Here is a 23,158-nt window from a genome sequence, read left to right as displayed (position 1 = left end):
TATCCGTAGCATCGTCCAGAATGGCATTGAAATCCCCTCCCCACAGTACAGTGTCATACCCCGTTGCCTTAATTCTAGACCATCCATCCTGGAAGAAATCGGGGGCATCAGTATTTGGACCATATATTGATGCGATTACCAGGGGAAGTCCTCCCAACAGTCCACAGAGGATAACGAACCTACTCTCCGGATCTCTGAATTCCTCCCTCTCTTGCCAGTCCACCCCCTGCCGAATCAGCACAGCCACCCCTCTGGCATAATTAGAATATATGGACATGTAAGTGTGCCCCCACCTGCGATGCCGCAGTTTCGAAGAGGGAGCAGTGTTCAAATGTGTCTCCTGCAGCAGACAAATATCAACATTATGCCTAGCCAAATAAGCATGGACCAATCTGGCCTTACGACAGTCATTTAGCCCTCTAATGTTCCATGTCAACAATTTCAGTGGTTTGTCGTGGGAGATCCCAGACAACTTTCCCCAGTGAGAGGCCGATGTGCCGCTACGCGAATCAGTAAATCAACAAAATTATACAGTGGCTCACACCCAAGAATCACACTGGCATTAAAAAACCAAACAACACCCCAGCCCCACCCCTCACCCACTCCAACCCCCCAATCAGGTTGCAGAAAAACCCACCCTAAGAACCAAAGACATACCCAATTTTGAACATTGCAAGGGAAACCTCCCATGGGGGCACGGTGGCATCAGCAATCACCCCTGAATAAACAGGGTGGCCGGGAATCTAGCGGTGTGTCAACAGCCCCACCCCCGGCATCCCAAAAGCACGCCAGCAGTAAATTAAGAATAACATCATATTGATTCGCAGTTGCCTTTGAACGGAAAATCACAGAACATGGCAGTGTAGTGAATACATGTGGAGCTCAAACAGGATCTACTCAGTATCAGTCATTATCGCTGAAGTGACCAGACGCTGACTTCGACAGCCCTCGGATCTCTTTGGCCTTCTTCCCCTCAATATGCTTGGCAAATTTGAGTACGGACTTTGCATCAGTGAAATAGTGTGCAGTGCCCTCATAAGAAACCTTCAGTTTTGGGGGATAAAGCAAGGAGTACGGGATCTGCGCCTGCAGGAGAATGCGCTTGTCCTGCAGGAATTCACGTCTCGCTGCCTGCATGGCCAGCGTAAAGTCCGGATAGAATGACACGGCGTTACCTTGGTATGCCGATTGTCCCTTTTCTCTCGCCAATCGCAAAATGGTGTCCCAGTCTTGGTAATTCAACAATTTGACCAGTATCGGTCGAGGCGGCGCCCCTACTGGTGGTCGCTGCCCCAGGGATCTGTGCGCCCTTTCCACCACGAAGACCGGGGACAGCTGAGGATCGAACAGCGTGTGCAGGAGTTCCGTCATGTAGCTTTCCATCCTGGTAATCGTGGTGGTCTCCGGAATCCCGGTAATGCGTATGTTATTTCTGCGTGACCTCGCTTCTAAATCGTCATTTTTTGCGCGAATAACACCCAGGAGGTTGTCCATGTTTAACAGTTGCTCTTTCGTTTCTACTTGAAAGTCGTGGAATTCAGTATGCCGATTTTCCAGGGCATCTAAGCGAGTTTCGTGTGTGGAAACCTGGGCTTTCACCGAGTCGAACTGCGAGGTCAGGGTGTCCAGCTTTGAGTCAATATTTCACAGGCTAGAGCGCATTTCCAGCATTAAAGTACGCAAGTCCTCACCACCATCCTCGGCGTGCAACTCCGGCTGCTCCTCCGGTTGCATATTCGAAGGCAGCTCAACATGGTGCGTGGCTCGCTTGTCGAAGGTCAGCCTCGGCTGCTTGGCATCATGTTTTCCCATCTTACATCAACTTGTCGACAATCAGGACAATGCCAGTATCCTAGGGCACAAGTGGGCCTGCAGACTGCCCCACCTCCAAACCGCACAAAGCAGACCTCCCAGCAATGGGCAGCAGCGTAGCCCACCCTGACCTGGAAGCCCACCTCAGCACCTCCTACACCGGTCCGGGTCACCCACAGCAGCTCACCGCATCTCGGAGTGGCAGAACAGATCAGAAGTCGAGCCCCAGCAGGTGCCCATGCAATCCGCCGAAGTCCATAAAGTGCGTCACATACCTGTGTGCTCACAATGCAATCTGACGATACAGCAGGGCGCCTCCCCAGTATGCCACTATTAGGCGGCTCAACTACAGGGCGCCACGATGTCAGCGTGTCTGGGCTTCAGGTTCCTCCGCCAGATCATCTGTTTGGCTGCCACCCTCGAGTCTCATTCCATGATAAAATAACTCCGGGGGGGGGGGCAGCGCCAGTACCTCAGTAAGCAGCACACATGGACCAGCTCTCCTCTACTCTCCTCTCGGGACCACCGCAGATAGGGGGAAGCAAAGGCATACTCGACTCCGTGGCCTGCTATGCTCCCCGTGACGTCTATAGCTCTGCAAAATGGCACCCTCCGGCCTGCTCGCATACACGGGGACAATCCCTCGCCGCCTTCCGGGACAATCTCAGGCACGGGATGCGTGCAGACTCACCGAGCTTCCCACGCACCGCCAGAGCGGGTCCGCCGCTCGCACATCAACTGCAGTCCGCGTCGGTCGAATCAGGCTGTCGCAGCGTCTCCGCTCCTTCAGGTCTGCACCGTCACTGCATCCCCGGGCTCGATTTACAAGTCTGCCGACCTCCGCAGCCGTCTCATGCAGGCACCGCGGGCTCAGCAGGCCCCTCCCGCGTTCCAGCGTCTCAGAGCACACCCAGAGCTCGGAGCAACAGCAAAGTGATGGGCAGCGCGCCGAGGGCGCCAGTTACAGCGCCGCAGCCCCACCCCAATTTAGGATTTTGAAAGGATATTGTCCCGGGCACACTCAAAGAGCGGCCATTCCGCTGCCAGGCAGACCACGCCCCCCCAAGCGATCCAGGCTTGGCAACAGTGTACTTGTTTATAATTAAGTACAGATTAATGCACTGGTCAATAGTTGATTTGCCCAGTCTGAAATCATATAGTGCCTCTGTAAATATATCATTTTTGTTTCCCCACAACAACAGCCTGTCTAAAAGAATCCTCCCAAGAACTTTCCATACTGCATCAATACGTAATATAGGGCGATAGCACTGTGGATTATCCCTGCCCGCCTCTTAAAGATCGGGACAATAATAACAGGACCATGAAAGAGGGGCTCCCTTCCTCACTGCGGCATTTAGAACCACAGTCAAAACCGGCCCCCAGACCTCAATGTTATCCCGAAATAGGTTAGGCGATATGCCATCGAGGCCTGGAGCCTTGTTACGTGATAGAGCCTGGATGCCCTGAGAAACTTCCTCAAGGGTAAAAACAACATTACCTCTCCCCAATGTTAAGCCTGCTTGGCCCACCTCACCATCGGAGCACCCAAAGTTGTATATGCCCTTAAAATGATCCACCCACTGCTGCCCAGAAATATGGTGACATAAGGCAGGCCCCAAGGCTCAGCACAACAAGGCTTGTTTATCACCTGCCAAAAGAGGGTGCTATCTCTTAATTCGCTGGCTGTGGCTGGCTCCTCCCATGCTGACTTGTGTAAAATATACTTACAACTCTTAAGGGCCATCTTGCATTCTTTCCAGCACTGGGCAACATGCTCCCTGTCTCTAGTAGACTGTTTAAGAGGAGATTTCAGGGGGTGAAGACGCCTAGAACAATCTTGGTCAAACCATCTAGGATGATCTAACCTGGATTTTGTCCGAGCAGTGCCGACACCTTCTGGGCGATACCTACAAATGCACTCAGTATCGCCTCACCCGAGGCACTCGTATCCAAACAGGTGGATATCTCCTGTCGACACTCAGTAAAGAGTGACAGGTTAAATTCCTTTGGATCTAGGAGTGACCAACTCAACCGTCTACCTTAATCTGAAAGGGTAGGCCCGCCCTGTGTCACTACCTGTGGCTTAATCCCATCCCTTACTCTCCCAATAACTAGTGACAAGGGGTTGTGGTCACTGAAAGGGCTATGAACTATATTAAAACTTGAAATAAGCAAGAACAAAGAAGCTGAAACAAAAAGAAAATGTTTTATTGACGCACAGCCCCTCCTTTTGAATGTGGGGGTAATATGGGGGTTAATCGAGTTTACCAACTTCCTAGAGCAAAAACCAAGCTATAGGGGTGTACAAAAAGTGTTAAGCTCACTACCGTCTGATGTGTGTGCCATATAGAGCCCATCTGCAATTACGCATCTCAGGTTTACATTATCTGAAGCTAATGGGCTAATACACAGATGCCCATTAAAATCGCCTACTAATACAAGCTTCTCCTGACCCATACCAAGGCCCTCCAGGGAGTTAATAGCGGAACATTAGCTGAGGAGGTTAGATGTCCCGCATAATCCTAATTTTGCGTTATAATAGTTGATCAAGCCTATAGGTGTGGAACAGGAAACATGCAGCTAAAGGGCCTGAAACAGGTGTGAATCCCACTTAAGATCTTTATCGTAGCCACAAAGCTCTAAAGACCAAAATAACCAAACCCCTTTTAGACCTCCTGGATGCTGACGCCACTGCAGGGGAACTTTCACAGAAATAAAAGATTGCTGACTTCCCAGGATTCCTGCAGACAAATCACATGATATGTCTTAACAAATTGCATCCACTTGCTATCATTAAACTTTGCAGACCAACACGCAATGTTCCAAGATAATGGCCTCAATTCCTCCCCATTGCTAGTTGGAGTATTCAAGTCGGGAGCAGAGGCATAGCGGGGATATCTGCGGAGCATAAAGTCAATAACAAGATTTGAGATTGCTCAAGGGCGCAAATCTATTACCCAGAGCCAGGGGTGTAGGCACCAGTGGAATTGGGAGTTGAGTGGCCAACACGAGTAGATCCACTCTGTGTCAGGATCCATGAGGACTTGCATACAATGCACAGCTTATAGAATTACCTAGAGGAAGCACCAGGATGTCGGTCAATTTGGATAATTTAATGGAGCCTAATGTGGTCAGGATACGAGCAGCTATAGTAGTTTATTGAAATTAACTTCCACAGAATCCCCTGCCCATCTCTTAACATCCAGTCCCACCCAACCCACCCTCCTGACCATGATGACTGAATAATACATTTCCATGCCCAAGTTAGAGTGAGCCTTAAACCAATGCACCACCTTGTTCTTTAATTTCCCAAATATTTCTGGTGTATAATTGTTGTGTGGGGAAACATTCCCAAACACTGTCACATAAGGGGTTGCTTCTGGGGGCAAGTTAATCACCACCTCAGGCCGAGAAGATAATGAATGGGTTGCTACAAGGGAGAATAGATCCATTGAGGCAGTAGTAGGACTCGGATTTGTGTGTGGAGCAGTAGGAGGTAGCCGAATTAGCTGTGGTGGTGGAAGAGCTAAAGGACATTGAAACCATGCTGGGCCAGTGATGACAGACCCCGCTCCAACTGGAGGCCTCACGTCCTTGTGTAAAGCAAGTAAGGCTTTCCGCTGAACCACCATCTTCAAAAAACTTGCTTCAATTGATACAAACATTAAAGTGATTGAGTCTAGGTTTGTGTTCCCAGTCATATAAAGTCCCCAGGGTGGACAACCCGTGGATGAACCTCGGACTGAAGCAACTTGTCACAACGCCCACCCACTCCGCCGGCCACACGCTTGACCCCGTCTTCTCCTCAAGCCCGCACGTCTCCATCAGCCACACCACCAAACTCTTCTGGACCGACCACCGCTGCATCCACTTCGCCTTCCAGAAACCCACCACACACCACCGCACCCAACAGATCCCCCGCCGCTGCAGGAGCAAAATGACCGAAGACCAACCACGTGCAAACCTCGCTCTCAGCCCACCCATGGAACCCTCCAACACCGATGACACTGCCCACAGCCTCAGACGCTGGATCGAGGACTGCGCCAACACCCTCGCCCCGTTGAAGAAACCCCCCCCACAGAGACACCAGCAAGAGGGCCAGCTGGTTCACCCCAGAACTCCTTGCCTCCAAGCAAGCCTGCCGGAAACTAGAGAAGGAATGGCACAGTTATCAAACTCCGAACAGCCACGCAGCACACAAGGACGCCATCCGCAACCACCACCACCTCATCAGGGCGGCCAAGAGGACCTTCTTCAAAGACCACCTCGACAAAAACGCACACAATAGCAAGGAGCTCTTCAACATCGTGAAGGAACTCTCCAACCCCAACTCCAACACCAACGACATCCCGCCGTCGCAAGCCCTGTGCGACTCCCTCGCCACCTTCTTCCACCGCAAGATAGCAGACATCCACGACAGCTTCAACACCCAGACAGCCCCAACAGACAGCTACACAACAGACTATCCGCACACCATCGACCATGACCCCCTGCTAGCCTGGGCCAGCTTGAGCGTCGATGACACCATCAAGACCATGAGCATAATCCACTCCGGGTCTCCGTCAGACCCATTCCCGCACCACGTCTTCAACAAAGCAAGCAGCTCCATCTCACCGCACCTGCGCAACGTCATCAACCTCTCCCTCGAGTCCGCGACCTTCCCAGAGAGCTGGAAACAGGCCGAGATAAACGCCCTACTCAAAAAACCTAAGGCAGACCCAAGAGACCTCAAGAACCTCCGGCCCATCTCTCTGCTCCCCTTCCCGGCCAAGGTCATGGAGAAAATCGTCAACAGACAGCTAACCCGATACCTCGAAGAAAACAGACTCCTGGACCCTTCCCAGTCAGGGTTCCACAGTAACCACAGCACCGAGACTGCCCTCATCGCCGCCACCGACGACATCAGGACCCTGCTGGACAACGGTGAGACCGCAGCACTCATCCTCCTAGACCTCTCCGCCGCCTTCGACACCGTCTGCCACCTCACACTACGCGCACGCCTCCACGCCACAGGGATCCGAGACAAGGCTCTGGAATGGACCACCTCCTTCCTCTCCGGCAGAACCCAGAGCGTCCGCCTCCCCTCATTCCGTTCCAAAGCCTACGAGATCATCTACGGCGTACCCCAGGTATCCTCCCTCAGCCCGACACTGTTCAACATTTACATGGCCTCGCTCACACACGTCGCCCGACAGCACGACCTTAACATAATCTCCTACGCCGGCGACACTCAACTGATCCTCTCCGTCACCAAGGACCCCATCACTGCCAAAGCCAACCTCCACGAAGGAATGAAGGTCATCGCCGACTGGATGAAGATCAGCCGTCTGAAGCTGAACTCAGACAAGACGGAGGTCCTCATCCTCAGCTCCAACCCTTCAGCCTGGGACGACTCCTGGTGGCCGACGGCACTGCGGGCAGCCCCGACACCCACCGACCATGCACGCAACCTGGGAATCATCCTCGACTCAACGCTCTCAATGACCAAGCAAGTCAACGCCGTCTCCTCCTTCTGCTTCAACACACTCTGCATGCTCCGCAAGATCTGCAGATGGATCCCGACAGATACAAGAAAGACAGTCACCCAGGCCCTCGTCAGCAGCAGACTCGACTACGGAAACGCCATCTACGCGGGAGCCCCGACCAAGCTCATCAAACGACTACAACGCATCCAAAACGCCTCGGCACGACTGATCCTCGACGTACCACGACATGGCCACATTACCCCCCACTTGAGAAACCTGCACTGGCTCCCTGTCAACAAGAGGATATCCTTCAAGCTCCTCATCCACGCACACAAAGCACTCCACAAGACCGGCCCAGCCTACCTCAACAGACGGCTCTCCTTCTACATTCCCAACCACCAGCTACGCTCCGCCGACCTCTCACTCGCCACCGTCCAGCGCATCCGAAGAACAACCACTGGCAGGAGATCCTTCTCCCACCTCGCCGCCAAGACATGGAACACCCTCCCACTGAGCCTACGACAGACCCAAGACCTGCTAACCTTCAGGAGGATACTCAAGACCTGGCTGTTCGATCAGTAGCGGCAACCCCCCAGCGCCTTGAGACCCTCGCGGGTATATAGTGCGCTTTACAAATGATTGATTGATTGATTGATGAACAGGACAGATTGGGGACATGAAGATGGCTCCATCTGTACCCCCACAGTGACTAAAACAGCTTTCTGTTTAGGGGCAACCATGTGCCTTCGGCGCTTGCATCTAGGGCTAATAGCGGGGCTTGAATCAGTGTTTGTCCCCTGGGCGCAACCCTCTCTATTTGCACACCTTGGTGTTGAGGGGAAATCCTCCTATAACACTTCCTGATCAAGCCCTCGTGAACACACTACAGGTATGGTGCAAGAATTAATGGATATAGTGGGAATCTCGGTCAGGGAGAACCTTCTCTCAACAAGCTCAATTTCTTTAGATACCACGCTCACTGCCCGGGAGAGAAACCCCTCCATGGTAGCCAACCAGGGGACACACTTGGGGGACTTTGGGACATAAGCAGCCGCTTTTCTTTTCCCCATCTCAAGGAAACTGAGTAAAAAAGATACAAGAGACACAACATGCTAACAGACGGCCCTTTTCAGTATTGTAAATACAACTTTTTTCCCAGCTAATGAGTATGTAATTGTTCAATGGTTACAGTCTGCGAGTAATGTTCATTAAGCAGTTTTTCAATGCAAGGCGTGCGGTCAGTCACAAGTGTCCACCTGCTTCCAAGGTAAGGGTCAATGAAGGAGAAAAAGGATAAAGAAAAAGGGCACAGGCACAAACACCATCAATGGAGAAAATCCACGTACCTAACAAGCAGCATCAAACCACACTAATTAAGAGTGCCCTGTGATGTCGCACCAACAAGCCAAGGGGGGTGGCCCCGCCCTGACTCTTCCCGGCGCTGACGGGTGCAGGGTGAGCCACCTCATCAGGGCGGCCAAGAGGACCTCCTTCAAAGACCACCTCGACAAAAACGCACACAATAGCAAGGAGCTCTTCAACATCGTGAAGGAACTCTCCAACCCCAACTCCAACACCAACGACATCCCGCCGTCGCAAGCCCTGTGCGACTCCCTCGCCACCTTCTTCCACCGCAAGATAGCAGACATCCACGACAGCTTCAACACCCAGACAGCCCGAACAGACAGCTACACAACAGACTATCCGCACACCATCGACCATGACCCCCTGCTAGCCTGGGCCAGCTTGAGCGCCGATGACACCATCAAGACCATGAGCACAATCCACTCCGGGTCTCCGTCAGACCCATTCCCGCACCACGTCTTCAACAAAGCAAGCAGCTCCATCTCACCGCACCTGCGCAACGTCATCAACCTCTCCCTCGAGACCGCGACCTTCCCAGAGAGCTGGAAACAGGCCGAGATAAACGCCCTACTCAAAAAACCTAAGGCAGACCCAAGAGACCTCAAGAACCTCCGGCCCATCTCTCTGCTCCCCTTCCCGGCCAAGGTCATGGAGAAAATGGTCAACAGACAGCTAACCCGATACCTCGAAGAAAACAGACTCCTGGACCCTTCCCAGTCAGGGTTCCACAGCAACCACAGCACCGAGACTGCCCTCATCGCCGCCACCGACGACATCAGGACCCTGCTGAACAACGGTGAGACCGCACCACTCATCCTCCTAGACCTCTCCGCCGCCTTCGACACCGTCTGCCACCTCACACTACGCGCACGCCTCCACGCCGCAGGGATCCGAGACAAGGCTCTGGAATGGACCACCTCCTTCCTCTCCGGCAGAACCCAGAGCGTCCGCCTCCCCTCATTCCGTTCCAAAGCCTACGAGATCATCTACGGCGTACCCCAGGTATCCTCCCTCAGCCTGACACTGTTCAACATTTACATGGCCTCGCTCACACACGTCGCCCGACAGCACGACCTTAACATAATCTCCTACGCCGGCGACACTCAACTGATCCTCTCCGTCACCAAGGACCCCATCACTGCCAAAGCCAACCTCCACGAAGGAATGAAGGTCATCGCCGACTGGATGAAGATCAGCCGTCTGAAGCTGAACTCAGACAAGACGGAGGTCCTCATCCTCAGCTCCAACCCTTCAGCCTGGGACGACTCCTGGTGGCCGACGGCACTGCGGGCAGCCCCGACACCCACCGACCATGCACGCAACCTGGGAATCATCCTCGACTCAACGCTCTCAATGACCAAGCAAGTCAACGCCGTCTCCTCCTTCTGCTTCAACACACTCTGCATGCTCCGCAAGATCTGCAGATGGATCCCGACAGATACAAGAAAGACAGTCACCCAGGCCCTCGTCAGCAGCAGACTCGACTACGGAAACGCCATCTACGCGGGAGCCCCGACCAAGCTCATCAAACGACTACAACGCATCCAAAACGCCTCGGCACGACTGATCCTCGACGAACCACGACATGGCCACATTACCCCCCACTTGAGAAACCTGCACTGGCTCCCTGTCAACAAGAGGATATCCTTCAAGCTCCTCATCCACGCACACAAAGCACTCCACAAGACCGGCCCAGCCTACCTCAACAGACGGCTCTCCTTCTACATTCCCAACCACCAGCTACGCTCCACCGACCTCTCACTCGCCACCGTCCAGCGCATCCGAAGAACAACCACTGGCAGGAGATCCTTCTCCCACCTCGCCGCCAAGACATGGAACACCCTCCCACTGAGCCTACGACAGACCCAAGACCTGCTAACCTTCAGGAGGATACTCAAGACCTGGCTGTTCGATCAGTAGCGGCACCCCTCCCAGCGCCTTGAGACCCTCGCGGGTATATAGTGCGCTTTACAAATGATTGATTGATTGATTGATTGATTGATGAACAGGACAGATTGGGGACATGAAGATGGCTCCATCTGTACCCCCACAGTGACTAAAACAGCTTTCTGTTTAGGGGCAACCATGTGCCTTCGGCGCTTGCATCTAGGGCTAATAGCGGGGCTTGGATCAGTGTTTGTCCCCTGGGCGCAACCCTCTCTATTAGCACACCTTGGTGTTGAGGGGAAATCCTCCTATAACACTTCCTGATCAAGCCCTCGTGAACACACTACAGGAATGGTGCAAGAATTAATGGATATAGTGGGAATCTCGGTCAGGGAGAACCTTCTCTCAACAAGCTCAATTTCTTTAGATACCACGCTCACTGCCCGGGAGAGAAACCCCTCCATGGTAGCCAACCAGGGGACACACTTGGGGGACTTTGGGACATAAGCAGCCGCTTTTCTTTTCCCCATCTCAAGGAAACTGAGTAAAAAAGATACAAGAGACACAACATGCTAACAGACGGCCCTTTTCAGTATTGTAAATACAACTTTTTTCCCAGCTAATGAGTATGTAATTGTTCAATGGTTACAGTCTGCGAGTAATGTTCATTAAGCAGTTTTTCAATGCAAGGCGTGCGGTCAGTCACAAGTGTCCACCTGCTTCCAAGGTAAGGGTCAATGAAGGAGAAAAAGGATAAAGAAAAAGGGCACAGGCACAAACACCATCAATGGAGAAAATCCACGTACCTAACAAGCAGCATCAAACCACACTAATTAAGAGTGCCCTGTGATGTCGCACCAACAAGCCAAGGGGGGTGGCCCCGCCCTGACTCTTCCCGGCGCTGACGGGTGCAGGGTGAGCCTGCCTTTGGCCCAGGCTTTGCCCGGGTGCGTCCCATGCAGCGGGAAGCGTGTGGGCGCTTTATAGTGCAATGGCCAGCTGCAGGTGCGGCAGGATGAGGGACCCGCCTCCACGACCCTCAAAGTCAACTGTGATACATAGTCCTTCCAGCAATGTTCAGAGAAAACAGATACAAAAGCATCTCAAGATACCTGCTGTATTTTCAAAATGCCTTAACACCCCAACATATCAAATTCAGAGCACTCACACCATATCTCTTCAACATTTAAACTAAACAAACACATTTCAAACTTCCCCACTATACCCAGGAAAGAATACACAATCACCTAGCTACTCTTATGTTACTTTTAGCACTGTACACACATTTAACCAACACAAAAACATCATTTAAATAACACAAACACATGAGCACTCAAAATACAAGTTTAAAAACAGAAACTCCACCACAATGATATAAGTACTAAAAAAAAGAATACCTAACTATTGCACAATACCAACTCAAGAACACAAACACCTAACCGACTTGAGATACAGACTCCAGGAATAAATACCTCACCACCCGATTTACTAATTGCAGAGCGTTATGATCTATCAACCCAAAGCATTTTTACATCCCAGAACTTTCAGTCTTACACATGACACATACAGTATCACTAGATGGAACACAGAGCAGGAGCACAGATCTTTCAGATAAAGGCAGTCCTGAACATGTGAGGTTCCTACACCCAGACCCTCCCTTGAATGTTACTCAATTTCCCTCACATAATTCCCCTTTTACTGCACCAAGTGGATAGGATTGTGTACCTGGTCTTCCTGGAGTTTTTTTTTCAAGATGTTTTAATAATTTATTCTCTAGATTCCCAGCCATTTTCTTGGCCTTCTCCATTTTCCAGTATTGTTAGGCAGTTTCAATTTTTAAGGCTTGCAAGTTCCACTCCCGCCCGCCCCTTCACTTCAGATTATTTTAGGTATTGTCTTTCTTGTTTGGGCACTTCTCATCAACTCCAAAAGGGCCCCCTATGTTTGTCTTTCAGACGAGTGCCTTCATTCCTTCATGCCTCACTGAATGGAAAATGCATAACCAACCAATTGGCCTTCGAGTCCTGGATACAGACAAACTCTGGCGGGCGAATCTCTATTTTAGAAGATTACAAAAAAGACAAAATCCCTTTCCAACAAAACATTTTAGAATATAAACATGAAGAAGAAACAGATAAGGTGGTAAAAGGGAATAAAGAAACAGCCTTTTTCCTATATCTACTGAAGCCTGGAAAGGAAGGAGCAGATGAGTACAACGAAGAAAAATGAAGAGAAACAAAGGTAAGTAGGGAAAAGATATGCTGGGTTTTTGTGTCCCTGGTCCTGGAAATGAACTATCTCCTACAGTTGCCTCCATCTCCTTATGTTGCTCCCAAGGTCAATGTTATGTCCTTGTCTGGATAGGTGTACATAGTTATGGAACTTTGTGTGGTGTGAGGAATCTAATGGAATTTTATTATACAAGGGTTCAGCTGCAGCGACCCAAGAATTACAGCTGCTCTGCCTGGCCTTGCTAATTGATGTACTTGAATTCTTATTTTAAAGCTGTATTCATCTACTCAACGTATAGTAGCACACAGTTTTTTTTAGTCAAACTCTTTGGTTTAAATGTTTGCCGGCAATTTGAGCATTTTTTTACTGGCAGCTACTTTTGTTTCCTCCAATGGTTGACAAACTATTTTGGGTGGTGATAGGAGGAGGGAAGTTTTTCAGTGCCTAATCTAGATTTCAGCCCAAGGTCAGACACAGGACTCTTCAACGAAATGATCCACTACATACTTCACAATCACCTTTTTGACCTGTAGGAATGACATCGACCAAATTTCAGGAGAGACTGGAAGATGATTCTTTATCTCCTCCCTGGTCCAAATGGAGGTTCAGGTGTTCTGGCCTAAAGCAGGGCTATTAGATGCCTCATTTTGAACATATCTGAGGCAGTGGGCCAACATACCTTCCATACCTTTTAAGTATGTGGGTATCAAAACCTGCATGGGCGTGCAAAGATGTTAAAGTCTCCTTGTAAAAATAAATGATGCCTCCTTCTGATTTTACTTTTAATAGGTTCTATGTAGGTCGCTACGCTCTGTTTCTGTGCACAACACAGCAAAACCATATCTGTTCCAATAGTGCCTCACTTAGGAATGTTAGTAGTTGGAAATCCTTCCAGTGTTTCCTCATTGATTATCCAAAAGAGCTAATCAACATGAGGATCTTGTGTATTGGCATGAATCTCCAGAGAGCTGATGGTTCTGAAAGATTACTCAAACTAGAAAATGTTAGGCAGACCAGAGGCCTCAAATGCCTGGAGTCTCTTGAGTAAAAGGATACCTGGAATGCACAGTATACAATGGGGTTACAGCCTCCACTAGTGCATAAGCATTGCCTCCACTAATATCTATTTAGGCTCTTTGTGGGTTCATGGTTCTAGTTATTTGGAGAGAAAACCTGACATCTGTCCGGTTTGAGTCCTATGATCATTCCAAGGGTTGCATGAGCTTCAAATGCCACAAAACTATGGGTTCACCTTCAGATATTAGTAAGCTGAGAACCAGTGCAAGCCCAGAGCAGAAAGAGATTGGCAAACAAACTTTGATAAGGGCAATAAAGTCAAAGGTTACTATAAATATCTAAAGGACAGAGGAAAGAATCATCTATGCAATCTTGGCACACAACCGTGACTACATTATCAAAATTGAAGTAGACAACCTTTAAGGTGAGGTGCACTCCTTCAGTCGAGTGGCACCTTGATTAACAGTACCACTTTATCAAAACAATGATTCCTTTGCACAAAGTTCACATTTAACTACAATTCAATATATCAGCCAATATATGCACCAATGTAAAACATAGGTATGGTCTCCATCAAAACAGTGTTTTGCAATGGTGTGCACCAGAAGTATACCTGCAACACCATTCTCACCAATTTGGTAAATGTTTCGGCAGCTTCTTCTCTATGTCGGGTTATCGGAATGCACCTCATCACAAATTTGTGAAACATGCAGAGCAACTTTGACTAATTCTTCTTATAAAGGATTTTAGCGTTAATGACGAGTATCACTAGTCGTATCAAAGGTAGGGTTCTAGATGGCTTCCTAGATCTTCCCTTAATTTTAGCAGATCACATCCGGGCTTCGAGACACAAACTGCTTCCTCCCTCAAAGCAAGTTAAGGTAAGGGAATATCAGTGATCGTGAAACCAAAGTCTCTTTTGTCAGGCCTGAGCAGATCTGGCCTGAGGCCACTCAGATGATTTCCTGAGCTTCAGGACTACTGCTACCTTTTGGGTAGCCTAGCCCAAACCGATCCATAAGGTTGAATCTACACAGAAGATATAAAATAGTGTAATAGAGGAGTTCTTTTGAAAATTCTAAGCTAGCTTGCAGGCTCAGGATTTGAGTGTCACTATGCGCGAAGTAGAAAATTATTTAGCAGGTTGCATACTACCGTCACTAGATCAGGACCTATTAGTGGAACTTGCCTGGCAGATGGTGAACTTTTGGCGACTTTTCAGGCCCAACGAAATGGAAAAGCACTCAGGACAGAGGGTATTTTGGCTTAGTTGTTAAAAGCTTCTTCAAGGTTACTTCCTCTCTGCTTTTGGATGTGATTAATCATGCTATAGTAGAGGGTGGGGTTCTGCCTTCATGGCATAAGGCTATTGTCTGATTGTCTGTCTTCATGAAAAGATTAAGGGGATTATTTAGAGTGGTGGAGTAGGGTGTCTGCAAAACTGGCTGTTCAGCGCTCTATTTAGAGTTGGCAAAGCCCCTACTTACGGAAGATTGGCGTTCGGATGAACCTTGGGCCAACGGTCTAAGTACCTGGGACCATCTGCCCCAAATAGCTGTTGGCTTTGGCACTAAATTTATAAACTAGACCGGTTCCTCATTTCATTCATTGTATCTTTAAGAGCATAAAGGTCACCACAGTAAGCTACAAAAATGTCCATGTCCATTGTCTGTCAAATGTGTATCCTTGAAGTGGGTGAGAGCGGCAAAATTTGTCTGACATAAAATACATTTTAACACTCAGAAGATATCAGGACGTTCTCCTATTTGGAACAATATATTCGTTCCCTTCTCTTACATAAATGCGATCACTAAAAAGGGACAATATGTCAATATCGAGATTCTAGCTAATTTATTTGATGGAAGTGGTTTTCACATTGAAAACTTGCTCCTTTTACGATTATTTGGCACAATATTTTTAAATATTTGCAATTGTCCTTATAATTACCCTAATGAGTCACTGAACTGGAACAGGGGGTGAGTGACTTATGGAGTGGAAATCTCATTTCATTTGTAGGGGTACATTATTATGTGTGGAACGCACCCACACACGCACCCACACATAATCATGTACTGTTTTAACATGAAGTGGTAGAGTTGTGAAATGTATTAACATGGATCCGTGACGTATTTTAGGCTATTGACATTGTTATGAAGAATTAATGTAGAAATTAAATGTTACCAGCAGAAAACTTTAACGTGAAGAACAAGTGTTGTGCAACTGGCAATTATTTGTGTATTAAATGTGCTTATTAGTTATGACATTCCATACGTAGTTAAATGCATTAAGTGAAATTGCATGAATGTTTATGTGAATTCGTAAAGTTTACATGGTGCTTTCTTATGTTAGCTGAAATTGTAGGCCTGAAATGCAGATCCCTGACAACTCTTGCTTTAGAATTAATAGTTGAAGTTCATGTGTGCTGTGGAATCTGTTCTTTCTCACGTTTCCGTATTGCAGGTGAAGAAACGCTCTTTTAGGCAGAATAATGTCTTTGTTTTACTAGCTAGGCAAGGAGAGTAGAAGTTACAATTGTGTGGTTTGAGTCCATAAAGGAAGGATGTTACGATTCACACAGAAGGAGGTCTGGGAACCAAGGACAAATTGTAGCGAGAAAGGTACACGGTCGACATCGTGGAAAAGTACATCCAGGACTATACCCAGAGTGGATGGCATGACCAAAGTGCATTATGGGAGTGCTACCTGTGGATAATTGATTGTTGGAACTAGAGAATGAGCCACACTTTCTTGCCTTCAGAGAGGGAACATCTTAGAACAAGCTTTTTCTTTGTGATGGTAGCTTTATGCTATTTGACCCATTGATTGTGGAGAGGTTTCTTATGAAGACTCCTCCCACTGACACCTTTTATCTGATTTCTTGGCAATACCTATGTAGGGATGTCACCTTAGTGTTAGAGTAGTGATATATTTAATGCTTTTCACTCACCAACCCTCGATGCAGGGAAATTTGGACTAATGCTTCCTGATTTTCTGTATTCTACTTCTTGAATTAATAGTGTTGTTTATGCTACACCGTCTAAACTGGATGCACAGATTTGGTTTCATGCTAATTCCTTTGTACTTCTATCCCCTCGTGTTGAGGTGTCTCTATGTCCAGCTGTTTTTGGCTTTGTCATAAACTAACTAACCTTACGTAGTGACTGTTTTCTTACGACTTTTCTCCTCTTAACACACTTTCATGCTGCGAAAATGAACCATCGGAGTGTGACTTTAGAACTAGTCTAGAACTTATGGGCCCATGCCTCTAAACCTGTATTCATATCATTAGCTGTGAAAAGCCAGATGCTAAAAAAAAAGGCAAGCCAGTCCGCTTTTCAGCAAAGCGGAAATCAAAAATGAATTTTGGTCAACGCTCTGCAAAACGGCTCAGTTATGTGTTTTGCGAGGGGGCAATTAAATGGTTGTTTCCTGAATATCGTAGGAGGCAAATTGTCCACCAAACAAGCTTGTTGGAATATGTGGTCCTATATTCGTGAAGAGCAGAGTCCCGTTTCTGCCTCAACAGATTCTTATGATGCAGCCAAATGATAATAAACCAAGTAGAAGCCGAAAATGTCTTGTGGCACTTGTGCCACTCCTAGAAGAGGCTTCAATACTGGTAGCTGTTGGAAGCTTGCACTAAGCCTTACATTCCACTATGGAGGAATAACAACATTATTGACTAATTACATGTCAGGCAAACGGTAGGTTCCACAGCAGATGAAGGCAGGGACTGGGGAGCCTGTGATCAGGCACGATCTTACATTACACACCCCTGAAGAAGAAAATGAATGGCATTCACCATTCTTGACAATGTTTTTTGGTTGTTTCTAAATTGGTCGATTTCAGCTTTCAATTTCAGCCCAGTAGGTCATACGAAGCTTTTAATGGGCATTTGACGGAAGTCTTTTTTCTAGCTGAATGAAATTCTTCAACAGGGCATTTGACGACTTTCTCTTTGTTTTATGTGTCCTTAATTTTTACCATGTCTGTCATTTGTGTGTCTTAAAGTCTCGGGTCAGAAGTCCTCTGAAGCTGGGGCCTACTGGGACATTTAATTGGTGCCACCCGAGATCTCCTCCTTAGTAGCGGTTGCATCAGCGTTCTGGATTAGCTGGTGGTTGATGGCTGTATATCCTTGTTTCATGATTTACACACACATTCCCTTTTGTCTAAGGGGTTTATTTCAATCTTGATATTTTATGTCTGCAACTCTTTGCTGAAACCCTCGTTCAAGGTTGAGGAGTACCTCCACATTCCTGACCTACTGAAGGTTCTTTGGTTCTCTTTGAGCTGCACAAAAGACTACAAAGGGCACAGAGGTGACTACAAATATCTACTGACCCCTGGATTGGGTTGTTTCTTCTCAAGTGTTAAGTGATGAAGGAAAAAACTCTAACAACAGCGATTTGCATTAATGATGTAATGGCCAAAGCAGTGCCTGTGGTCTTTACCCGATCTAGTCCAAACCATGAGATGTCTAAAATGTTCACCTGAGCTGTGCCAAATGCCTACCATAAACACTAGAGGGCAAGGTTTCTCAGCTGAATTGTGTGAAAGGGAGAGCAGAACAGCACCATATCTACTAGGAGATGGCGCTGTTTCCCTCTATCCTTGCACTGGCGCACTTAGGCTACCATGCGCCTGTGCTCACATCTTGCACCAAGGTGCAAGGGTGTGTGCGTTCTGTAAAATATAGGTTGTGTACCAGAGGAGCACCTTCTAGTATAAAAACGATGCTTTAATACTTTTCCAATTTTGTATATGTACTCTACAGTGCAACATACATGCAAAGCTAGAAAGATATGGAGAATGTAAAAGTTTCTCCACTGTCACACCTAACTCAAGGAGACATATAATTCTGGTACAAATGGCTGTCTAGAATTGTTAATAGCTGTAGATTTGCGTCAAACCCCCAAGGTGGGGTGGTTGTTTGGGAAGGCCCATGTGCCACCAATGGTACATGCCCTTGTCACAAACTAGCACATAGTGCTATTTTTGTTATTTTAGGCAACTTTCTAATTCAAGTCATGATTTGCTTTAGAAAGTATGTCCCACCAGAACACTTTGCGCTGGAGTTGTGTCATTTATTTGTGACACAAACCCAGCACAAAGTATTAGTAAATCTGGACATAAGTGTTGATTATCATTGCCAGACAGAGGCCCAGTTCCAGCAGGCCACACTAAAGGGTGGGTAGAACAATTGCTAAACTTCATTCTTACTTCTCTTATTCTTAAGATCATGCTTTGAAAACTGTTCATGTGCAGCACTGAAGGGAATGGTCTGTAAATAATATTTTTTTTATGTATAAAATACGCGTATTAAGGCACGTATGCCCAAATAAAGATCAATAATTCAAACATCAGTACAATATAATAGAAAATAGAATTTTAAAAACAAATTTTCTAACAAAAAAACTTTAAAACATTTGACACAGCAATATTATTTATAAAACTTTCACATATAAACGGTGCAAATCCTTCTTTAACAGCCCGATCTTTTATTCAAGAATAAATATAAACACTCAAATCATTTTTCTGTTCATTTAAACATGCAAGAGTAAATGCATTAATGTGTCAGGTATATTTGAACTGTGTTCACATTTTTACCAATCAAGATTGACAAGAATTATTTCATTATCCTTAATATTGAATATTAGCTAATAAGTTAAAAGGTTTAAAGTTGTAAACAACATGCTCCGGGATTGTTCAATGATTTCAGATATCCGATGCATATGTTAAAAGAGCATGAAGAACTAAGATTACCATCATTACTAGGAGATGGCTTGAACTATACCAACTAAAGGGTGCAAACAGCTACCCACATCGAGATGCAAACTTCATAACACATACTCCCAACCAACGCAAGAACCAACTTCTGAGCGCATACTTTACTATGCCAAAATACCTCCTAAATACCACAAACACCAAGTCCCTACAAAATACTACTTTCAGAAAATAATCCGTAATCACCAGCGTTCCTAACTAGCAAATTTATGTTCCTCAAAACACCAACTAAAGGTATTGGTAGGATTCTACGTGTCACTGCTCCTCTGAAGACTGCGGGTCTGCCTGAGACATAAGGACACCAGAATGACTTACTTGCAAGGTGCAGGTTTTCCTGGTGGGGAGTGGTGGCTGAGCTGCAGTCCCAGAGGTCACTGAGGAGGTTAGCAAAGAGCCCGGTCCCTCTGCGCAGAGGGTTCAACATTGGGCATGGGGTGTACCTCCAGACCTTCCTGGAGCAGTCTGCTTGGAACTTGGTGAGGCGTAAACAGCTGCTGAAGGGGACACCTGTGTAGTAGGATGACAAGGAGCATGGGCTGGCCTAGGGCAGAGAAACAGATAGGTATGATAAAACTTTTTGTAACCATCATGATATCTAGATCTTATAGGTTCACATAGCTGAGGGTTACACCAATGTTAAAGGTGTGGGCTTCAGACAGCAGGGCTATCTTGGTTCACAGATCTTAAGGTTGATGGTCAGTTCAACATGCCATCTGCCTCAACGTCTCCATTATGCCCTCGCCCCTCCCCAATGCACCATCTGTTACACTGATTTAGACACGGAACACCCTTATTCATGCAGGGCCCATTCCCATGTGACACACTTGAATAGAACTCTTCCCTTTTCCACATTGTGGTAGCATAATACTTACCCTTCAGAATCCTGCTCCACCCTCATTTGTTGTTACCCAACTTCTCCCTTCGCTTCCCATTTGTTTTTCTGTACTCACCTTGTGTTATTACCCTTTCTCATAGCTCCCCATTCTGGACTCATCCTCTTCCTACTCTGGTGGCTTCTCTGTTCTGAAAACTTTCCAGCTCAGGTTCCTCAACCTGTCCCGTACGCTGGTCAGTGCGACAGACCATGCATCAAACAAAAAATCCTGTGCAATTATGTTGACAACATCCAGATCGTCAATAATGACCCAACAAACATTTTTTAGGCTTAGGCCTCCGACAGCAGAACTATCCCAGGAGATGTAGATTTCCTCAGGGTTGGCCCTTAATTGGCTGCACTACAGTAACAAGTACCACAGACTTCAAACTGCACAGGTATGCACATGTATGCATTTTTCCGCTGTGTTCTGCTACTTGAATGTATGTTATTGTTTTTTAAAAACATAAAAGGACAGGTCAGCAATGAAAATAGAACTGCAGAACTCAGAATTTCATCTCTTTTCTGCTCATAATAAAGCATAAATCAAAGTGTAACTCAAAATATGGCGCTATGACATAGCTGCTTTTGGCTGGGGTACATGTCCTTTAATTTAAATATTACTTTCTACTGTCATCTTAATCTTTTCGTCATCTTTTTGCCTGGCCACGCAATGTTTCCCATTTTTCTGAAAATTACTCACGTAAATTGTGGGACCACAAGAATAAGTACCAAGGATGAAAGTTTCTCTAACGTGTGGGATGGCGAGGGTCTTTTAAAAGCCCAAATGAGTTACAGTGTGATATCCTTTGAAAGCCTTATTATCTAGTACTTGATTCGAAAGCTAAACCATTTTATTTTGTAATTGTGTTTCACTCAAGTACATACTCTAAAGTATAACACTTAGAGCATTATTACAAGTAAGGATGAGAACCTCTCTATGAGAAGGTAGGTGGGTTCCACCTGCGGTGCCAGCTATAGAATCATGCGCACGCTCCCAAAGGTTTTTCAATGTTTACACCTACACACTAGAAGAAATCTCACTCAGCCGCATGGACTATGGCAAAGTCCTTTTGGTAGCAGCAAATGAATTGCTACTATCAAGTTACAAGTGGTTCAGAATACGGCTGCACGTCTGGTTTTTAAACTTCCTCCCCGCTCTCCATCAGAGCCCACTCTAAAAACTCTTCACTGGCCTCCGGTGAGGAAACTTTCCATATTTAAACTCCTATGCCTGGTAAACAAATCTTTGTCTGGTAAGGGCCCAGCATATCTTCAAAATAAACCCGGCCCATATCTTCCTACAAGAAATCTAAGATCGAAAAGCCAACTCTTGCTTTGCCCTTGGCATATACATGAAGTCTTTTTCCTATCTTGGTCCCCACCATTGGAATAGACTGCCTTTGAACATTTGGTCTTGCCCAGATTTTGCCTTCTTTAAAAAGCCTCTTAAGACCTGACCCTTCTGATAAACGGACACTCCTCATCTATCTACATTGCGCACCAACGCCGAGATAACCCTTTGGCGGGATTCATTGTATTATACTAAGTGTCTATCACATAACCTAACATAGCAAGGGGCTATTTATCGCATCTTGTAAATAACGATACTCTGGGGCTTTTTATTTATCGGGTGCAATAAATAGCATCCATTACGAGTTATTGGGAAATAACATGCAGATTTTGGTGTTTAACACTCCACATGTAAATCCTGTACATATTTTCCCAGTTAAATTTCGGCAGGTTTGACCTGCCGAAATTTAACCAATGTTGGATTATTTAACACATGCGATAATTATCAGATGCATTCAACAAAACTGGGGGCCATATTATCAAGGAGCGGTGAAAACAATATCGCCGCTTTAGTGGCAGGAAACTGCCGCTAAAGCGGCGATAATGAGCTTGATAATATGCCGCAGAGAATTCCCATAGAAGCCCAGGTTCTGGTGTGAACCTGGGCTTCTATGGGAATTCACAAGGGCATATTATCAAGCCCATTATCGCTGCTTTAGTGGCAGTTTTCTGCCGCTAGGGCGGCGATGATGTTATCACCATTCCTTCATAATATGGCCCCAAACTCGCAATTCCATCCCATGCGTAAACAGTGGTTTACGCATGGGACGGAGTTAACTGCCCAACTTGAAATCAGGCTTAGCATGAATAGATATATAAGAAAAAAAACTTGTTGCTCCTCTTAGTATGACAACGCCAAGATGCTGGTTCGGGGACAGACCTATAGCCAGGAGTATTTGTTTCGGGGGGCATAGCCCCCTCTAATGACAGCATGAACAGAAGGATTGGGTCACTGGGAGCTGTCTATCCTTGTGAGTCAAGTTTAACTTTTATTTTTCTACCACACTCTTAGACTTACACTCTTTACTACATCTCTACATAATTTCTACTGATGTTCTATTTCAATTTCTGCCAGCACAATCAAAAGCCGCTTAACCATACGTCTGCTTTCACTATGTTTGTATGTATCACAAAAATAGTTGCTCTCGCCATCTACAGGTTGAGTAAAGAATGCAGTTTACATCTGAAGCTTTATCGTGACGAAGAATTATTATTTTGAGAAATAGTCCTAGGGCGTTACCAGTTCTGGAATGTGTACTTATAATGGAAATCACTAGCAAACGGTTAGTCCTATGTACAATAATTATTACTATTATTAAAAATATAACTTATGATAGCACGGTCAGCGATTAAACACGGAAATGTA

General features: G+C 46.7%; 1 protein-coding gene across 1 annotated transcript in view; it reads right to left on the bottom strand.

The window, feature by feature from the left end:
* The window catches only part of LOC146798781 (uncharacterized), a 113,291-nt gene that overhangs the window by 31,154 nt on the left and 58,979 nt on the right, over positions 1–23,158 (bottom strand). Inside the window, exon 6 of the mRNA XM_085627777.1 lies at positions 19,881–20,106. Coding sequence (XP_085483903.1) covers positions 19,881–20,106 — 226 coding nt within the window. The remainder of the gene's footprint in view (positions 1–19,880; positions 20,107–23,158) is intronic.

The sequence above is a fragment of the Triturus cristatus genome, chromosome 9 (genome assembly GCF_964204655.1).
Source record: "Triturus cristatus chromosome 9, aTriCri1.1, whole genome shotgun sequence".
In the NCBI taxonomy this organism is placed as follows: Eukaryota; Metazoa; Chordata; class Amphibia; order Caudata; family Salamandridae; genus Triturus; species Triturus cristatus.
The sequence above is the reverse complement of the archived record's forward strand: the minus strand, read 5'-3'. Positions and strand labels throughout refer to the sequence as shown.